We start from the raw sequence: 19,800 nt of genomic DNA, 5'->3' as shown, positions 1-19,800 counted from the left end.
TTCTAAAAACCTGTTGACCTAGATCCTCAGCCAGGAACTGATGTAGCTCCACTAATTTCTATGTCACTGTGCTGCTTTAGACCAGCTGAGAGGCTGGCAAAGAGCATGCAGTAGAACAGAAGCTCCTTTCTATGAATTTTTGAACCAGCCTATAGATTCTATATCAGGGATATAATTTTATGTTCAGTCCCAGTTATCATTTTCTATTAAATTCTACAGCACCTTTCCATATGGAGTTATCAAATATTTCAGCATAGGTCTGCTGTATGGGCCCAATCCAGTGTCCACTAAAGCAATGGAAAAACTCTCAGGGGGCATTGGTCAGGCTTTAAGAACAAAACACAGCATCAATACATCAACAGAGTTATAACAGGGATGGTTTTGGCCTGCAGTGATTAGTGCTAAATTCAAACCCACATGGAAATATATGACAAAGTCATTGTCCCATGGAACAGGGACTCATGGGAGAGGAATGAAAATATTTTATAAAGGAGACATCCTGGGAGGTGCTGAGTGAATCTGGTGAAGCGCTGACAATGCTTAGTTCCTATTCTATTCAGTAACTGCCAGGATCCTATATTATCAGGGGATTCCAACTATTTTCCATATCTGAGACGTTATTTCCCAAGTTTCATCCAAGAGCAATTTCATGTAGGCAGAATACAGAACTTCTGAAGGCAAAGGGAGCTCAGACAATGGCAACTGGAATGACAGCACTTAATATTTATCAGACACCTGAAAGTGTAACTGCAACTAAGGGGAAATGGAGCATTGTGACAGGGTGTACCTGAACCTTTGAGGCCCCCTGCTGGAGGCCCTGTGGTCCTATCACATCCTGCCCCAGGAAAGGAGCAGTGAAGGTGAGTCCTCCAAGCCTGCCTAGAGAGGCTGCATAGAAGCAGCCAGTCAGAGCCCAGCAGGCTCAGATAAAAGGAGCTGCAGGGCTGAACATGTCAGTTCCTGGTTGGAGCCAGTAGGAGAGGAAGGGTGCTCTGCTCTGGCCAAAGGGAGATTGATGGGCTGCATTTGTTACATCTGGAAACAAGAGGACCTGAGACCTCTAGCCCTAGGGGAGTGTACAGATGTGAAGAGGCCCAGGAATGTAGCAGCAACCAAGTAAAGGAAGCAATATGTGTATTCCTGGGCTGGGAACTGGAGTAGTGGGAGGGCCCGGGTCCCCCCGGCAGCCAGTGCTGGAGTGGCCTAAGCCCCAGAAAGGGGACACAGCTAGTTTAAAAGACCAAGAAAAGGGGTTAGATTTAAAAGGGCCTAGATGCAGGCTGAAGGCCCTGGTGAGGGTAGAGCGACTGTTTCAGCACCACTCTTTACTAAGACCTGAGAGGCTAATGAGATAAGTTTCCCTTAGAAGCCTGAGCAGAAGGCTGGACTTAGAGGAACCCAATAGGACCTGAAGAGAGAAAGTTTCCTCAGGAAGAAGGGGCTGCATCCAGTTTGAGCCAGGGATTGGAAAACTTTTGTTTGTGTTTGTTTTGGACTTGAACACCTCAGAAGGGGTTCTTCTATTGTTGACTGTTGAGGCATTTGGAAGAGAGGAGGGTGATCAGAAATAGTTAGCATGGATTCACCAAGGGCAAGTCCTGCCTGATTGCCTTCTATGAAGAGATGACTGGCTGTGTGGATGTGGGGAAAGCGGTGGACATGATATATCTTGACTTTAGCAAAGCTTTTGATATTGACTCACACATTATTCTTGCCAGCAAATTAAAGAAGTATGGGTTGGTTGAATGGACTATAAAGTGGATAGAAAGCTGGCTAGATCATCAGGCTCAATGGGTAGTGATCAACGTCTCGATGACTAGCTGTAGCCGTAACAAGCAAGGTGACCCCAGGGTCAGTCCTGGGGCTGCTTTTGTTCAACATCTTCATTAATGATCTGGATGATGGGGTGGATAGCACACTCAGCATGTTTGCAGATGACACCAAGATGGGGGGAGTGGTAGATACGCTGGAAGGTAGGGATAGGATACAGAGTGACCTAGACAAATTGGAGGATTGGGCCAAAAGAAATGTGATGAGGTTCAACAAGGACAAGTGCAGAGTCCTGAATTTAGGACGGAAGAATCCCATGCACTGCTCTAGACTGAGGACTGACGGGCAGTTCTGCAGAAAAGGACCTGGGGATTACAGTGGACAAGAAGCTGGGTTTGAGTCAACAGTGTGCCCTTACCAAAAAGGGTACCTTGTCAATAAGGCTGCATAGTAGGAGCATTGCCTGCAGACCGAGGGAAGTGATTATTCCCCTCTATTTGGCACTGGGGAGGCCTCATTTGGAGTACTGTGTCCAATTTTGGGCCCCCCAACTAAAGTAAGGATGTAGACAAATTGGAGACAGTCCAGCGGAGGGCAACAAAAATGAGTAGGGGGCTGGCGTACATGACTTATGAGAAGAGGCTGAGGGTACTAGGCTTGTTTAGTCTGCAGAATAGAAGAGTGAGGAGGGATTTGGTAGCGGCCTTCAACTACCTGAAGGGGGGGGGGGTTCCAGGGAGGACGGAGCTAGGCTGTTCTCAGCTGTGGCAGATGACAGAACAAGAAACAATGATCTCAAATTGTAGTGAGGGAGGTCTAGACTGGATAGTAAGAAAATCTTTTTCACTAGGAGGGTGGTGAAGCACTGGTATGGGTTACCTAGGGAGGTGGTGGAATCTCCATCCTTAGAGGTTTTTAAGGCCTGACTTGACAAAGCCCTGGCTGGGATGATTTAGTTGGGTTGGTCCTGCTTTGAGCAGGGGGTTGGACTAGACGACCTCCTGAGGTTCCTTCCAACCCTAATATTCTACGATTCTAAGACTGTGTGACTTGGCCGGAGGGCTGTGCCACTGCAAACCTGCCTAGTGAGGTCAACAACATGCAGGGAGCTCCATGAGAAAAAAGTGAGCAGCACCACACCCAGCCGACAGGCGGCTCTCGTGGAAGGTGAGTGTCCCCCATCATAAGCATGCTCTGCTGTACTGTGTCGAGTCCTGTTGGCCGCAATTGAAGAAGCATGTTGATAAATTGGAGAGGGTGCAGGAGATGGAAGGTGCCGGGGGGTATGAGGGGCAGCTGGATGGAGCCCAGGGGCAGGTGGAGGGGTGGGGATGACCAGGAGGAGGAACTCCTGCCCTGCTACTCCCTGGCCAGGGGGTAAGGACCACCACCCAGTAGGGGGAGCTGGTGCCGGATCTGATTGGGCTGCAGGGCTGGAGTGGGAGAGGCGGGCGCTGTGCGGCAGGTAAGCGCGAGAGGGGGTGGCGATGGAGCCCAGCTAGCGCTGGCCTCCGCCACCACCATGAGTGCCAGAAAGCCCCCAGGGTGCAGGAGGAGGAAAGCGGTGTGTTCCCCACTCCTCACAGGTACAGACCTCCCCTCTCAGGGCAGCTGGGGGGGGCCATCTGGTGAGACCAGAACCCCTCCTGCCCTGTGTGGGGGGCGCATGAGGGCGCAAATGCAAGGTTTGGCCCCAGGACGCCAGAGACCCATGGTACTCCACTGACCATTGGAACAACCTGCCAAGGGTTGTGGTGGGTTCTCTATCACTGGACATATTAAAATCAAGACTGGATTTTTTTTAAAGTTATACTTTGGTTCAACCACAGCTCCCAGACTTGAAACAGGAATTAATTCGGAGGGGCCTGGGTTAAGCAGGGTGTTAGACTACATGATCACAATGGGCTGCTTCTGGCCTTAAAAATCGATGAATCTATGAGAAATGGACTTGTACCTTAGCATTAGGCGATAACAAACAGGTACTGTGATATGCAGGCTTGAGTTTTTCAGTGGGAAACAGTCAGCTAAAGTAAATGGGGACTATGCAAATCTAGTTGTCAATTTCATGTCATTTGCAGTCCTGTGGGAACATCTTTTTTTTCAAATATAGGAATTCAATGTTTTGATTTTTTAATGAAATTCACCCTGTAGGGCAGACCTCTCCTGTGGAACATACGGAATTTTATGACTCTCTAACTGTATGTAGAAGGGGGAATTTCAGATCTGTGACATAAACATGCCCTATGGTGATGAGCAGGTGAGTGGGTTCAATAGACAGAAGAAAAGAAAGTAATATCCTACAACAGGGGAAGGAATGTGTGTGTGTTGTGGGGAGGGAGGAGAATGGCTCTGCCAGTTAGGGGCAGAGGCACAATAATATGAGAACTCATTGTTCCCAATCCATATAAATTGAGTGCTAGCATGACAGAGATGGAGGCCAAATTCCGCTGCCTAGCCAGAAACTGATTTAAGCAGAGGAGGGAAGGGTGGGGAGGGGGGGGGGTGTCATACTGGCTTTCCCAACCAGGTGCATGGTTCTATGGCTGGTCCATAGCTGTGTTTGCACAGTCTTGTCTCTCCATGAGCCCAAGAGAACCAAGCCTCCTGTCTGCTCCAGGCAGGAGTGCGTGTAGTGCATGGAGCTGGCACGGTCAGTTGGGCAGTTGCACACAACAAATGTGAGCTGGTAGGTGTGCTCGCCAAGATGGGCAATCAGAAAAAGGCATTTCATAGGACTGGAAGGGGCCTCAATAAGTCATCTAGTCCAGTCCCCTGCACGCAGTGTAGGAATAAGTAATAACTAGACCATTCCTGATAGGTGTCTGTCTAACTAACCTGTTCTTAAACATCTCCAAGGACAGAGATTCCACCAGGTCCCTTGGCAATTTGTTCCAGTGCTTGACTACGCTGACAGTTAGGAAGTTTTTTCTAATGTCCAATCTAAATCTCCCTTGTTGCTATTTAAGCCCACTGCTCCTTGTCCTATCCTCACAGGTTAATGGGAACAATTTTTCACCCTCTTCCTTGTAACAGCCTTTTCTGAACTAGAAAACTTTTATCATGGCCCTGCTCAGTCTTCTCTTCTCCAGACTAAACAAACCTATTTTTTTTCAATCTTTCCTCATAGGGCATGTTTTCTAGACCTTTAATCATTTGTGTCACTCATGCACATGTGGGACTTTTAAAGGGGGAGATGGGCTTCTGGTCTTTGTGACCTCTGGGCAGTGGAGTTTTCAGTTGTGACCAGAGGCATTGTGGGACAGCTGCTGGAGTACTGTTAAAGTCAACACAGGTCATGCAGCAGCTACGCTCACAGTATGTCGATATAAGTAGGTTGACCACGGCTCTGCGCCATTTCAGGGAATGGATTTACTGCATTACTGTAATGGGGCACTTACGTCAGCTGGAAACAAATTTGAGTGTAGACACATACATAAATAGGTCAATGTAAGTTACCTTGTGTCAACCCAACTTTGTAGTACAGACCAAGCCTTAGTTACAGCATTTGCTGTTTTCTCCCAATAGCTATTTCTGCATTGACCAGCTCTCAGAAGCATGAGTCTGTTTCATTAATCCCAGCAAGGCCGGGATTTTCAAGTGCTCAGCACCCACCACTGGGACCACATGTTCAAAAGCGCTAAGCTCCCATTTAAAAACCTAAGCACTGTTCAGCAGGTTTATCTCCCCTGTTTTCGGCTTTCATTTTCCCACTGGGTGGCAGTAGAAAGCCACAGTTAAAAATTACATCCTGAACTGTTCCAGATTCTCACTGAGATGGTCATCCATCTAGCTCTCGCAGCCATCTATTTCTGCACTGCAATGTACATCTGCCCAGTCAGGAGAAATGAACAGGTTATGGCCCTCACCTTTGCCTCTTGGCTAGTGTTCTGTTTTTGTGAGAATAGCCATGAAACAACCAGAATCTCATATCCAACCCTCTTTATTGTGAAGTATTAGTATTGCCCTAGACTGCCCGCATCTATTCCTTCTCCTGTGGTTCTGAGTCCAGCGCAGACTCAAAACCCCGACGCATCTGATGGAGGAGGCAGAAACTTTGGCGATGTCTGTGCTGTTGAAGCTGAATTCTGGCCCTAATCAACCTTGAGACCCAGCCTCTCGTTAAACCTAGTCCGGAGCTGAAAGTTTCCTTTACAGCCTACCTGGAGGAAAAAGCTCTGAGCAAACTCAGCTTCCCCTCCCCAATCTACTAGGCAAGCACAGTAGTAGCAGCCCAAACAATGCTGAAATGGTCCTGAACCGAAACCCTGGATCCTAACTCCCCTGAACGGTACACTGCAATGCTGTGGACCAATAATGTTAAATACAGCTATGGAGAATGAGGGCGTTAGATGTAGTATTTTTGATAAATAGCCAATGCCCCACTGGTTGCATTTGAGATTCACCTGCCTGAAGGCCAGGTGTTAGATCACAGAAGGCTGAGGGAGAAGCCCACAGAAAATGAAACAGTGACACAGATGGGAGTCCTGGAGGAAACAACAGAAGAGCAGTTTGTTAGGGAATATCCCCCATCTGGCTCCATCCAGGCTTGGGTGGTTTGCACTTTCCAAGGCTGAATCTGGGATCAAAGGAATCCTAAACCTACAACATGCTGGCCTTGGGGAGGAAGAGAGGGGGGTGATTATCGGCAGATGAAAGCTGACACACCTTGAAACACAGGGAGCATGTTGTGAGCAGGAGAGCCTGGCTCTCATAACTCAGAGATGGGAATAAACTGGACCTCCCTGAGCTATGGAGAGAGTGAGACTAAGCTTAGGAAAGGAAGTTTGCATCTAAGCATTTTGCTGTATAGACCCAGTTTCCTAAAAGCTTTGTACCTGTGAGGAATGAATCAATAATACTTTGGTTTGAAGACTGTGTTTCTGGCTCACTGCAAATGTATGTTGTCACAGGCTCCTGAAGAGAAACTCTTACAGGGGCCAAAACTGAGTTGGGCCTGTTTCATCAACGGGCTTGGGAAACCAGGGGGCTGCAGCCCAGAGATTCCGTCTGAGAGTGATTGGACCACGTGGTTCCACCCAGAGAGACTTGCAGGAAGCCAGCTCTGTTATCTATGCGGTGCACACTAGAGGGAACTAAAAGTTCATTTAGTAGCCTTGACAGCAGTCATCTTTAAATAACACCCATCTTTGCTTGAGTTACAAACATGCGATTGTTTTCCTGGCAATCCACATTTATTTTATGATGAACATTACAAGACAACACATGCCAGTCAGACTTTTGAGCTCTGTGCAAGCAGATTTTATTACAATTAACATTGTAAGATACATAAGTGCATAGTAAGCACGGGTGCTTTCTCTTTCTTTCACACTTTTGAGATGCAAACTGTATATTAGGGAGAAAACCATAGTACAAAAATAAAGTGCTCTTATTTGGAACATACTATAGACGTTATTCTACAAAGGGAAGACATTAACAATTACTGCTTTAAAAAAGGAAGGCCTGTGAAATAACACTGAAAGCAGCTGCACAGGAATTATCAGAATTTGCCCCAAAGAAAAAACTTTAAAGCAACAGAATGGGAAGTGGTTAAGGGACGTTCCCCTAGATTTTGAATATACTTTATTGTACATTTTTGAATTATGAATCCATGTAGGGTCTCAAATAAAGAAGGCTGGATTATCTGGATAGATGATGAGTTGTTATTTAAACAACATTATCTGTCAGTCTTTAAGAGACAGTTTGACTTTTAAATATGGGTTTTATTTTTCTTGACAAATATACCTTTCTAAAATGCAGCTGTTGCATAAACGTATCTTCCTTGGGGCAACGTAACTAGCCTACACAAGGCTTAGATGGCTAGTACATGAAAGTGAAACGAAGAAATCATGGCACAATCGTCTTCACAGTTCACAGGAATGGAATGCGAATTTTACAGTGTATAAACTCCGGAATTGTTGAGCTATTACTAATTCTGCATGTCGATTCCGTATAGGGAAATGCAGCTCTCACAGTTATAAGGATTACGATTGTCTTATGTGAAGTAGTGCCTTTCAGATTGGAGGATCTCAAAGCATTTTACAGATGCCTGAACAAGAGGTAGTACTGGGGAACACTGTGTCTCAGAGATACCCATTGGAGTCACAATTCCCTCCTTTGCCATCTTCCATATGCTGGCTCAGCTATTGTGGCCAACAAATTGGAGTGGTAGAACCCAGGCTCTGACCATTCGAGGCTACCTGCTCCAGAAAGGGAGAGACACTATGGCCAACTTAGAACTAGGTCTCTATTTTGCAAACCCCAGGCTATTCACAGAAGTCATAGAAGATGATGGAGTTGCTACGTGCACAGAGTCTCAAGACTAAATCCGGTCCTCGAAAGCATGCCACTCCAGCTGATAGCAGTGGCAGCTACATGTGCACAGACCACCCTTATCTTTCCTCTGTCATTCTCAGTGCAGGATTTATGGGGTGGGATTCAGAGGTTCGCTATGGAGTTTTTCCATTGGCTTGGATGGGTTTTGGATCAGGTCCTGGGTGTCTTTTACAGATACCCACTGAGAGAGAGAAGCCAACCATTAGTTTCTAACAGAATCGACTGCAGCATATTTGACACATCCCATGGGGGCCACCATACCAAAACATAACATGATCACACATAGCAACTTATTTCTAAACACAATGCACAGTACATTTATATTTTCCCACTCCAAGTACATTAGAGCCACATGCTTTGAAAAGTGTTCAGTTACCTTACGAGCAGTGACTGTATATGAGCAGGCACATGAAGCTGCTCTCAGACAGATGAGAGCACTGGGATTTGCTGTAAAGTCCCATTCCGAGAGAACAGAAAGACTGTATTACAAAATCCACTACTGTGGTGACTCCGTGGGGTTATGGGCGAGGGGGACACCTATAGGTGGATGTGGGTATTGACAGCACTTCCGGGTCAAAAATTTAGCACAAGAGGACAGAATTGATGCTTTTACTAGGGCCGCATCCTGGCACTGCTCCTGCATGGGGGAGTCCTCAGCCACCTGTTTGAGGCAGCTTTAGGGAACTTAGGCAGGGCTAGGAATCTTGACAGCAGTCTTATCCCACATCCTTCTGCTAGGGATGTGCTTGTCACATATTCCCTGTTAGGCCCCAGTCCAGCAAAGCACTTCAGCCTGTATTTAAAGCATGTGTTCCTGCTCGGCAAATCCCTGCAGCACATTGACGTCCCTGAGACTGAAGATAACACCTGACATGAAGCACGTGCTTTGGCATGCACACAGCCGTGCTCTCATTAAGGCCGCATCAGTTTCCTGTTAGCCATTGAAGCTACCACCCACTTGCAATACCTCACACCCTATTCTAAGCTCCAAGGATAACGAGGTCATTTCAAAGAGGAACATTCACATTGGAGGAGACAAAGCAAAAAGAAGTTGCTGTCTGTATAAAGAATTTGCTTGACCAATACATCTCTGTTTCCCTTCTGCCACCATCACACACCCTTGTGTAACAGTGACATCTCTCTCTCTCCAGAACAGGTTTCATCCTACAGTGCAGTCACGGGACTGAATTCACCACAGGCACATGTGGACCTAATCCCGCTGAGGCCGAAGGGAGCTGCACCCACAGATGATGGTGAATTTGTGAAATACTTTATGCCAAATTCTGCATGAAGAGATCCTTTTATTGCAAACAATTCTGCCTGTTTTGCAGGCATCTCTCGTAATCCTGTGCTTAAAACATCAAAATCTGCAGCCATGGAAACAATTGTAAAGCTACAAATTCAGCACTGTAACAATAATTTACATAGCACCTTTCATCCTGCCTGACACTCAAAGTGTTTTACTGGAGTACTGATCCTGCAAGCACGCCAAGTTTGGGACTACCATTGTTGTTAATGGAAGATCACTGAGCGCTTACATGATGGGACCGTATACACATACACCACAGAAATGCAGCCGCCTCCACTGTAGAGTGGAGTACAGCAAGCAACCAGCTCCTAACACATTACATATCAGTGAGGAAGGGGGAATTTCAGCTAGGGACATAAGGTAAGCTGTCATGTTCTTACAAAAGTCCCATAGAGGGATTTCAGTGTTAAACCAGAGCAAAAAACCCCAAAGTTTTTAAGTTACACCTGAAAGACCTCCATGTAGTAATCATCATGGTACTCCAGGTCTCTGAAGCTCAGCATGCTGCACTAACTCTTCTGGGATTTGAACCTGTAATTCCAGGAAGTATAGATAGCACAACCATGAAATTGAGACTATTAAACCATCTACTCCCTACAGGATCACCTAGGAGGGAGAAGATAGGTTCTTTGATGCACCTGTGTATCTATACAGGCAGAAAAAGTGGCAAAGGGAAACCATTAAAACCATGTGATATCTATTGCAGTGTTGCTTCATGGCTCAATCCTGTATAGTGCTGAGCACCTCCTTGGTGATGCTGACAGCCTTCAACTGTCACTGAGATCAAGGGGAGCCCATCACAAGATTGGACCCTATGTGGAATATTTTAAAATTTCTTTTAGCATTAATGGTCTATTTAACATTCCACATCATGAAACTTCCATACATGTTAAGTAGAAGGGATGCTTCTTAAAGAACACGCCAAGGCACGGGACAGTCAGGCTGAAGTCAACTTCTCTATGATTCATAAATATTTTTTCATTCCTTTGGTATGTGGCTCGCAAAAAGATCCAGGTCCCTTCACAGATCCCTGGTTTAACGCAGCATGTCAATGAAGCAAAGAGTATGTGTTGGAGGTGTGTTCAATAGTCGAACATGTGGTTTCTGGGGAAGAAATTTTGTATTTTCCTGAAAAGACAAACAAGATGTTTTGGACTTGAAGACACAATAGCACTGGACGGGTTGATCTTGTAAAACAAAATATGTTACGTAGATTCATCTGTCTGTAACAAGGAATCCATCTGGATTGTGGCTACACCACAGACCACAAAAACAACATGATTTGTGATTTGTATCAGATGTTAACACAGATAGATTACACTGATTTGGATTAGATTAGATTAGATTAGATTGTTTGCAAGTGACACCTGCATCCCATTATGGAGTCCGGACGCCGATGTAAATTCGGCTCTCGGTTACGCCTCTGCAAACTGACTGAGGCCAAGATTCTAAAGTGGAAGCCTGATGATAAACTCAGACATTCATCTTGAGGTAGGTCTAGATGACTTAATTGTCCCTTCCGGCCTTAAAATATATGAATACTTAGGTCTCTAAGGGAGTGATTTGATTTTTCAAAGTGCTGAGCAGCTCAGCTCTTCATATGCAGCTCCCATAGAAAGCAATCAGGCCACTTATTGAGGTACCTGAATATGAATATAGGAGCATAATTTTAAACACTCACTTCGGAAAATTGTGGCCTGTCTTTTTAAAAATATAAGACAAATTCTGTTCAGTTGTACTCTACTGATGCAATCTTTTTGGCTTCACTAGATTCTGGCATTAGATTTTGCCCCAATATGGGGTTAAAAAGACACTTTTAAAAAATAATTGTTTGCCATTTATTAAGATCCCTCACTTGCTGCTTTCAGCCTAAACCTTCCCTCATCTCCTCTGAGCTATAGTTGGATTAAAAAGATCACACCTATAGGGACCAAGTTATTCTGAGTTTAATTTAGAACAATACATCCCTAAGTATCAATTGATAAGTTAGTCTTAGTAAAATAGCTGCCATATGCCAACAGGTGCTGCTTCCAGCAACGGCTCAGACCTCCTCACCCCTAGGTGGTGTAGTGTAGCTCAGCACTATGCTACTTGCACCCTGTCATGATCATAAAACCATAAGAACAGCCATACCGGTCAGACCAACAGTCCATCTAACCCAGTGTTCTGTCTTCCGACAGTAGCCAATGACAGATGCTTCATAGGGAATGAACAGAAGAGGGCAATTTATAAAGTGATCCATCCCCTGTTGGTTTAGGGACAACCAGAGCATGGGGTTGTGTCCCTGACACTCTTGGCTAATAGCCATTGCTGGATGTATCCTCCATGACATTATCTAATTATATTTTTAACCCAATTATACTTTTGGCCTTCACAACATCCCCTGGCAATGAGTTCCATAGGTTAACTATGCACATATGTGTTTTACACCTACAGCCTATTCATTTCATTGGGTGGCCCCTGGTTCTTGTGGCATGTGAAGGGGTAGATATTCACTTTCTCCACACCATTCATGATTTTTAGAGCTCTGTCATATCCCCCCCTTAGCTGTCTCTTTTCTAAGCTGAAAAGTCCCAGACTTTTTAATCTCTCCTCATATGAAAGCTGTTCCATACCCTTAATAATTTTTCTTGCCCTTCCTTGTACTTTTTTCAATTTTAATATATGTTTTTGAGGTGGTATAACCAAAGCTGCCTGCAGTATTTAAATTCTGGGTGTACCAAGGATTTATATAGTGGCATTATGATATTTTATGTCTTATTATCTATCTCTTTCCTAATGGTTCCTAACATTCTGTTAGCATTTTTTGACTTCCACTGCACATTGAACAGATGTTTTCAGAGAAGTATCCACAATGACTCCAGGATCTCTTTCTTGAGCTAAATTAGATTCCATCATTTTGTATGTATAGTTGGAATCATGTTTTCAATAATGTGCATTATTTTGCATTTATCAACACTGTATTTCATCTGCCATCTTGGGTTCCAATCATGATATTTTGTGAGATCCCATTGCAACTCTTTGCAGTCAGCTTTGGATTTAAATACCTTGAGTAATTGTGTATCACGTACAAACGTTGTCACCTCAGAGTTTACCCCTGATCTAGATCATTTATGAGTATGTTAAACAGCTCTGGTCCCAGAACAGATCCCGCTGCTGTCAAAACTAACCATTTATTCCTACCCTTTGTTTCCCATCTTTTAATCACTTACTGCTCCAGGAGAGGACCTTCCCTCTTTTCCCATGACTGCTTACTTAGCTTAAGAGCCTTTGGTGGGGTACCTTGTCAAAGGGTTTTTCAGAGTCCAAGTACACTATATCCACTGGATCACCCTTGTCCATATGCTTGTTGACCTTCAGAAGAATTTTTATAGATTGGTGAGGCATGATTTCCCTTTAAAAAAGCTATGTTGCCTCTTCCCCAACATATTGTATTTGTTTATGTGTCAGATAATTCTATTCTTTACTATAGTTTCAACCAGTTTGCCTGGTACTGAAGTTAGGCTTACTAGCATGTAATTGCCATGATTACCTCTGGCGTCTAAAAAAAAGTCAGCGTTATTTTAGCTATTCACCAGTCATCTGGTGCACAGGCTGATTTAAATGATAGGTTACATACCACAGTTAATAGTTCTGCAATTTCAGATGAGTTCCTTCAGAACTCTTGGGTGAATACCATCCGGTCCTGGTGACTCGTTACTGTTTAATTTATCAATTTGTTCCAATACCTCCTCTATTAACACATCAATCTGGAACTTTTCCTCAGATTTGTCACCTAAAAAGAATGGCTCAGGTGTGGGACTCTCTCTCACATCCCCTGCAGTGAAAACTGATGCAAAGAATTCCTTTAGCTTCTCTGCAATGGCCTTGTTTTCCTTACGTGCTCCTTTAGCACCTCGATTATCTAGTGGCCTCACTAATTGTTTCGCAGACTTCCTGTTCTGATGTACTTAAAAAAATTCTTGGTATTAGTTTTTGTGTCTTTTGCTAATTGCTCTTCTAGTTGTTTTTTGGCCTGCCTAATTATACTTTTACACTTTACTTGCCAGAATTTTTGTTCCTTTCTAATTTCTTCAGTAGGGTTTGACTTCCAACTTTTAAAGGATGTCTCTAACTACCTCTTTTTCTCTATTGTTTAGCCATGGTGACATTTTTTGATACTCTTACTGGTTTTTTGTTTTTATTTTGGAGTGTACATATAGTTTGAACATATACCTTGGTGTTTTTAAAAAGTTTCCGTGCAGCTTGCAGCCATGTCCCTTTTAATGTCTGTGTAACTAGCCTCCTCATTTTTGTGTAATTCCCCTTTTTGAAGTTAGAAGTTACTGTGCTGGTTTTCCTTGGTATTTTCTCCCTTCAAGGATGTTAAATTGAATTACATTATGGTTGCTGTTACCAAACAGTTCAGCTATATTCACCTCTTAGGCCAAATCCTATAAGCCACTTATGAATAAATCAAGAAATGCCTCTGCCCTTTTGAGTTCCAGCACTTAGCTGCTCCAAGAAGCAGTCATTAATGGTGTTTAGAAATTATGTCTCTGCATCCCATCCTGAGATGATCTACATAGACAAATGGGAATAATTAAAATCCTCATTATTACTGGGTTTCCTGTTTTTGTAGCCTCCCTAATCTTCCTGAGCATTTTACAATCACCATCACCATTTGGGCATGTGATCGGTAGTAAAACCCAACTGCTATACTCTTTATTATTCAAGCATGGAATTTCTATCTATGCAGATTCTATGGTACTGTTTGACTCACTTAAAATGTTTACTATGTTTGACTCTATGCTTTCTTTCACATACAGTGTCACTCCCCCATCACTCCCCAACCTGCTCTGTGTATTTCGTACCCCGGTATTACCATGTCCCATTGATTATCATCATTTCGCCAAGTTTCATTGATTCCTATTGTGTCAATATCCTCATTTAATACCAGGCACTCAAATTCACCCATCTTAATATTTAGACTTCTTGCATTTATATAGAAGCACTTATACAATGTATCAATAATTAGTTGTCTGCCTTCATGTGATGTAATTTAATGGGACTCTTTTTCATTCTACTGTTTCTCTTCAGTTTCTACCTGTATTTTATCAACTTCTATCCTTTCCTCTTTACTATGATATAGAGCATCCCCTTTAATAAATCCTCCCCTGAGGGATGTGTCTGTCCAAACTGTGAGCTCCTCCACACCTGTCTGCTTTCCCTCAGCCCTTAGTTTAAAAACTTCTCTATGATCTTTTTAATTTTACATGCTAGGTATCTGGTTCCGTTTTGGTTTAGGTGGAGGCCATCCTTCCTGTATAGGCTTCTCCTGTCCCAAAAGGTTCCCCAGTTCCTAATAAACCTAAATCCCTCCTCCAAACACCATCGTCTTTTCCATGCATTGAGACACTGCAGTTCTGCCTGTCTAACTGGCCTTATGCATGGATCTGGAAGCATTTCAGAGAATGTTTTCATGGGAAGAGCTGGATTTTTATCTCTTACTTATCCTCAATTTGGCCCCCAGAACCTTTCTCCTACCTTTCCCTATGTCTTTTGTGCCTACTGGCACCAAACAACTGGCTCCTCCCCAGCACTGCACATAAGTCTGTTTCTATGTGTTGAGAGGTCTGCAACCTTCATACCCAGCAGGCAATTTACTATGAGGTTCTCCCGGTCATCGCAAACCCAACTATTGATATTTCGATAATTGAATCCCCCATTACTATTGCCTATCTCTTCCTAATAACAGGGGTTCTCTCCCCTGGAGGGGTATCCTCAGTGTGAGAGGATACCATGACATCTGGGAGGCGGGTCCCAATTAAGGGATTGTTTCTCCCTGCCCCCGTTTGGTGTTCTCCTTCCCCAAGACTTTCATCCTCTTCAATGGCACAGAGACTATCAGACTGGGGGTGGGACCGCTCTATTGTGTCTCGGAAAGTCTCCTCTATGTACCTCTCTGTCTCCCTTAGCTCCTCCAGTTCAGCCACTCTAGTCTCAAGAGCCTGTACTCAGTCTCTGAGGGCCATGAGTTCTCTGAGATGATTGAGTTTTTTTTAAAAAAAACTAAACTAATGAATTTTTGAACAAACATAACAGGCCAACTCTAGCTCACAGTTATACTGCTGTTAATCTAGTCATTCCACTGCCTGCCGTTACTGGACAACGGAACTACGAAATGTAGATAGATAGAGAGACATTAGGGTTTGAAAAGACACTGAAGTCCTGTCTGTTGTACTTGTTAAGATGTAGCCATTGTCACATACCTGCTTTGCCAAAGAAGTTGTTTAGTGTCCTTGAGAATGGAGAGCCCATGGAGAACGTAGGAGCAGAAACGCCCAGGGTCGCTGACTGTAAGATGGAAACTGGTTTTAGTTAAAAGCCAGGAACATTTTCTGCAGCAACATTTTAAAAGAAATTGCCTGAATAGAATGCTGTTCAGTGGGACAAATGGAGGCAGATAGATGGGGTGTGGGGCAAGCTAGATAAAGGGGCCTTTTAAACCAGTAGTTCTCAATCAGGGATACATGCAAAGGTCCTCTCGGGTGTGCATCAACTCATTTAGATATTTGGCTAGTTTTACAACAGGTTACATAAAAAGCACTAGTGAAGTCAGTACCAACTAAAATTTCATACAGACAATGACTTGATTATATGGGTCTATATACTATACGTTGAAATGTAAATGCAATATTTATATTCCAATTGATTTATTTTATAATTATATGGTAAAAATGAGAAAGTAAGCCATTTTTCACTAATAGCATGCTACAACACTTTTGTATTTTTATGTCTGATCTTGTAAGTAAGGAGTTTTTAAGTGAGGTGAAACTTGGGGGTTTCAAGACAAATCAGACTCCTGAAAGGTCATCTGGAAAGGTTGAGAACCACTGCTTTAAACCAATCTATTGCAGAGGGAAGTGTATTAAGGAAGCTATGGTGGCATTCAGTAGCATTCAAGCTATCGGCACAAGTTAGAGACATCACTTCTCTCTGTTTGCTTTCTTGTGGCTTGCTGTGTTTGGATTGGATTGTAATTTTCGACTGAATTTTTGTGTGTGCTATGACTCTTATTTATCTGGCATATTCTCTAGCCCGGAATATGTACATTTACGGTGATGATAGTGGACAGGAAAGAAGCAGACAGATAAAACTTAAAATAAAGTAAAAGACACAGCCACAAACAGCCTATGCCTAAATGATGCATATGATTGACTACAGGACCTTTCACTTCAATGGCACAGGGCTTCTGCCTTTTGAGCTCAAAGAGAATTCCCATTAACATGGCCAATAGCGCTATGGCTGACATCCTCTTTAGGTCAGTCATCAGCTTTTGAGATTACCACAAGCTTTTCAGCAAGCCTGATTCCATCCATCAGAGGGCAGGTGGAACACAAACTATAAAATTTTACAGAGGGGCAGGGAGATGTTTCTGGAGATGAAGGAAATTTCCTTTGTGGAAAAGTCTTATAGAATGCTGTAGGAATGAATCCAACAGGGTTCTAAAGAGGGATTCAATAAATTACTCTAATAGCTTATAGAATTTAATGAGATCTCTGCAATAGATCAGTTAAAAAATTCGATATCAGGGTCCTCATTCCCTATTAAATGCAAAAGTGCTTTTTAATAAAGTTCATCAGACTGAATCACTGTGGAAAAAAAGATGCAATTTTGTAGATTTGAATCACAGGTTCGTAAAGTGATTAAGGAAGAAGAGGAAAGTGAAATAATTATTTTTAAGAGGTATCGTTGCAGGGCCTGCTCTGCTCTGTTTACATTCTCATTACTAGGCAAAACTCCCATTGAAAGAGGCCAAAATCTTGAAGGGTGCAACTTCCACTGAAGTTGCTGGGAGTTGGAGTTGACCCAATGGGAGCTTTAGCTCAATAAGGAATGAGTATGAGGCCTCAAAGCTTAATGACTTTTCTCTCTACTTTTTCAAAGTGGCCTATTGTCATGGGCAGGTAATTTAACTAATGCATGTGGCTACAACTGTAAAGGTAAATGTTTAATTTTAGTTAGGCTAGTCATTTCTGATTGGAATGGCTCACTGGATGAGTTTCAGACCACTGTTTACCCAGTCATAACAACAACACAACCAGCAGCTGAAGATGAGCAGACAACTGATGAACAATGTCAATTTTTTTTTAAAAGCTGTACAAAAATGTACCGGGCTCAACAGGAAGTTGATATGCTCTACATCAAGAGTCTGTAGTGAAGGTGTGTTGGTGAAGTCCTCTGTCAACGCACAGAGTAAGTATAGCACCAGCGGGCACAGTGCAAGCTACACTATACTGTCTGGACAAAGTGCCAGAAATCTTTATGTGGCGGTATCAGCTCTGGGACTGCAAGTGTATTTCATCCTGGGATTCTAATAAGCCTGCCTGCAAAGATGCCAAATCGTACCAACTGCGGTGGTGGCTGCATGTGACTCATGACAGATATAACCCATTCTTCCGTACATAAACTCCATTGTCTCTTATACACCCATATTTCCAGGAATTTAGCCATTTAAAAATGTCAGGGCCTTATGAATGACCATACTGGATCAGAGCCAAGGTCCATCTAGTCCAGTATCCAGATGCAACAGAGAGAGGTGCAGGAAACGCTGCAGTAGGTAATTATGGGATGAATGTGCCTCGAGGGAAAGTCCGTCCTGAACTCCAATAGACAGGCAAGTCTACATTGCATCTGGGAGTGAGCCTCCCAGCCCAGGTGCACAGACTCATGCTAATGGGGCTCTCAGGTAGCTCAGGCTGGAGTTCAGGTGCTCAGGCTTGCAGGGGTGGGCATGAGAGTCTGATCTCCAGCCTGATCTCCAGTGTCAAAGCCATATCTACAGAGCTGTTTTCAGAGTGCTAATGTGAGCCCCGCTAGCACTTGCCCTTGAGGTTGTCTTATGCCCTGAATCATGAGAATTTCTGTCCTTTCCTTTTGTAGTCAGTGGGCATTTCTCCCAGAATCAGGCACCCTGTTTGTTTCTCTGGTCCTTTGTGTATCAATAACATAGATGGTTGAAATGTCTTGAATTCCAGAATTTCAAAGGAATTCCAAAATTTCAAGGAAATTTTTAATATAATTTTTAAAAGGAAAAATATTGACTAAATTTTCATAACTTCCCTCCCCATTTTTGACCAGTCACAAATCAAAATATTTTGAATTTTGAAAAAAAAGGGAGGTTTAAAAAAAGCGGCACCATTAATTTTCCCCAACTCTTTTCTTTTTTTGAGCAGTTCTAGTAAATAAGTATAAAATATGTTTGACTAAAAATACATGTGAGACACTGCAGAGTATTAAAAAAGTAACTATGAAATCCATTCTTAAAGCGGATTAACCTTTGTTTGCTGTGAGCTCCATCTGGCAAATGAATATTTGTTCAGCAAGGCTTCTCGTACCTGTGTTTTGCAAACAAAGTCAATCAGTAAATCCATGCAGTCAATTCAAATAATAAACATGTATTTGTATCAGGCGTAAGACATTAGTGGAATTCTTACCTTCTTGTCCCAGAGAGTTCCAAACACCAGAATGAATAATCCCTATAAAAATAAGATATGTAAATATAAATGAAACATGTATTTGTCTACATACATTTAACCACACTAGAACATTCATCATCCATCATTGGTCTGTCATGACTATTTAAACTATAAGTTCTTCAAGGCGGGAATCATTTCTTGCTATGTGTTTGTACAGAAGCTAGCACAATGGGGTCTTGATCTTGATTGAGGTCTCTAGGTACTGTTCTAATAGAGATAGTAATAATAATTCAGCTCACTGAGTGACACAAATCAAAACAGACAAGGAATTTCCAGGTTATGGATGTCATGGTGTCTGTAAATAATCCCATTGTTCCTGGGTATTGCATTAGAAGATGGTGACAAGTTAAATGCCCAGTAGCATTTGTTCAATGTTTCTAAGAAATTAATTGCCATTCTTTCCCCCGGTGTTACTATGTAGTTAACATGTTGTGGTCAAAAAGTAATATGCATAGTGACTGGGGATTTGAAATTTTGAAGACATGGGGGAAAAACATTTTTTTTCTGTTTTTGTTTCAGAAAAGAAACGAAATTTTGTGCAAAATTGAAATACATACCTGCAGTAGTTACTTGCATATCAAAACTAAACTTTATTTACTTCTTTAAGAATCAGAAATGGATTACGCATAATTTAGTTCGCACATAAAAAGTACTGTTAGGTATATTTATGAAATAAATAAGTATAAATTCTTTCATTTTGATTCAAATAATAATGACAAATACATCTAGCGTTAGGGACGAGCTGTAGTTGTACACTAAAGTACTTAGGTGTATTTTTTTGCCTGTCGGTAAAATATTGAAAATAGAAAGCATCAGTATTGCTGTAAACAAAAAGGAAGGCTATATTCTTTGGCTCAGTAATAATGT

General features: G+C 42.8%; 1 protein-coding gene across 2 annotated transcripts in view; it reads right to left on the bottom strand.

Moving 5' to 3' along the window:
* Window positions 1-7,001: 7,001 nt before the first annotated feature.
* The window catches only part of ADGRF5 (adhesion G protein-coupled receptor F5), a 66,255-nt gene continuing 53,456 nt past the window's right edge, over window positions 7,002-19,800 (bottom strand). For both annotated transcript variants that reach the window (XM_067544910.1, XM_067544909.1), the window contains exons 18-21: window positions 18,892-18,933; window positions 18,733-18,792; window positions 15,664-15,748; window positions 7,002-10,540 (exon numbers count right to left, since the gene is read on the bottom strand). In XM_067544910.1, coding sequence (XP_067401011.1) covers window positions 10,461-10,540; window positions 15,664-15,748; window positions 18,733-18,792; window positions 18,892-18,933 — 267 coding nt within the window. In that variant the 3' untranslated portion in view covers window positions 7,002-10,460. The remainder of the gene's footprint in view (window positions 10,541-15,663; window positions 15,749-18,732; window positions 18,793-18,891; window positions 18,934-19,800) is intronic.

This window comes from Emydura macquarii, unplaced genomic scaffold, assembly GCF_026122565.2.
Source record: "Emydura macquarii macquarii isolate MOO-44397 ecotype Brisbane River unplaced genomic scaffold, CSIRO-AGI_Emac_v2 contig_1039, whole genome shotgun sequence".
Classification (NCBI taxonomy): Eukaryota; Metazoa; Chordata; order Testudines; family Chelidae; genus Emydura; species Emydura macquarii.
The sequence above is the reverse complement of the archived record's forward strand: the minus strand, read 5'-3'. Positions and strand labels throughout refer to the sequence as shown.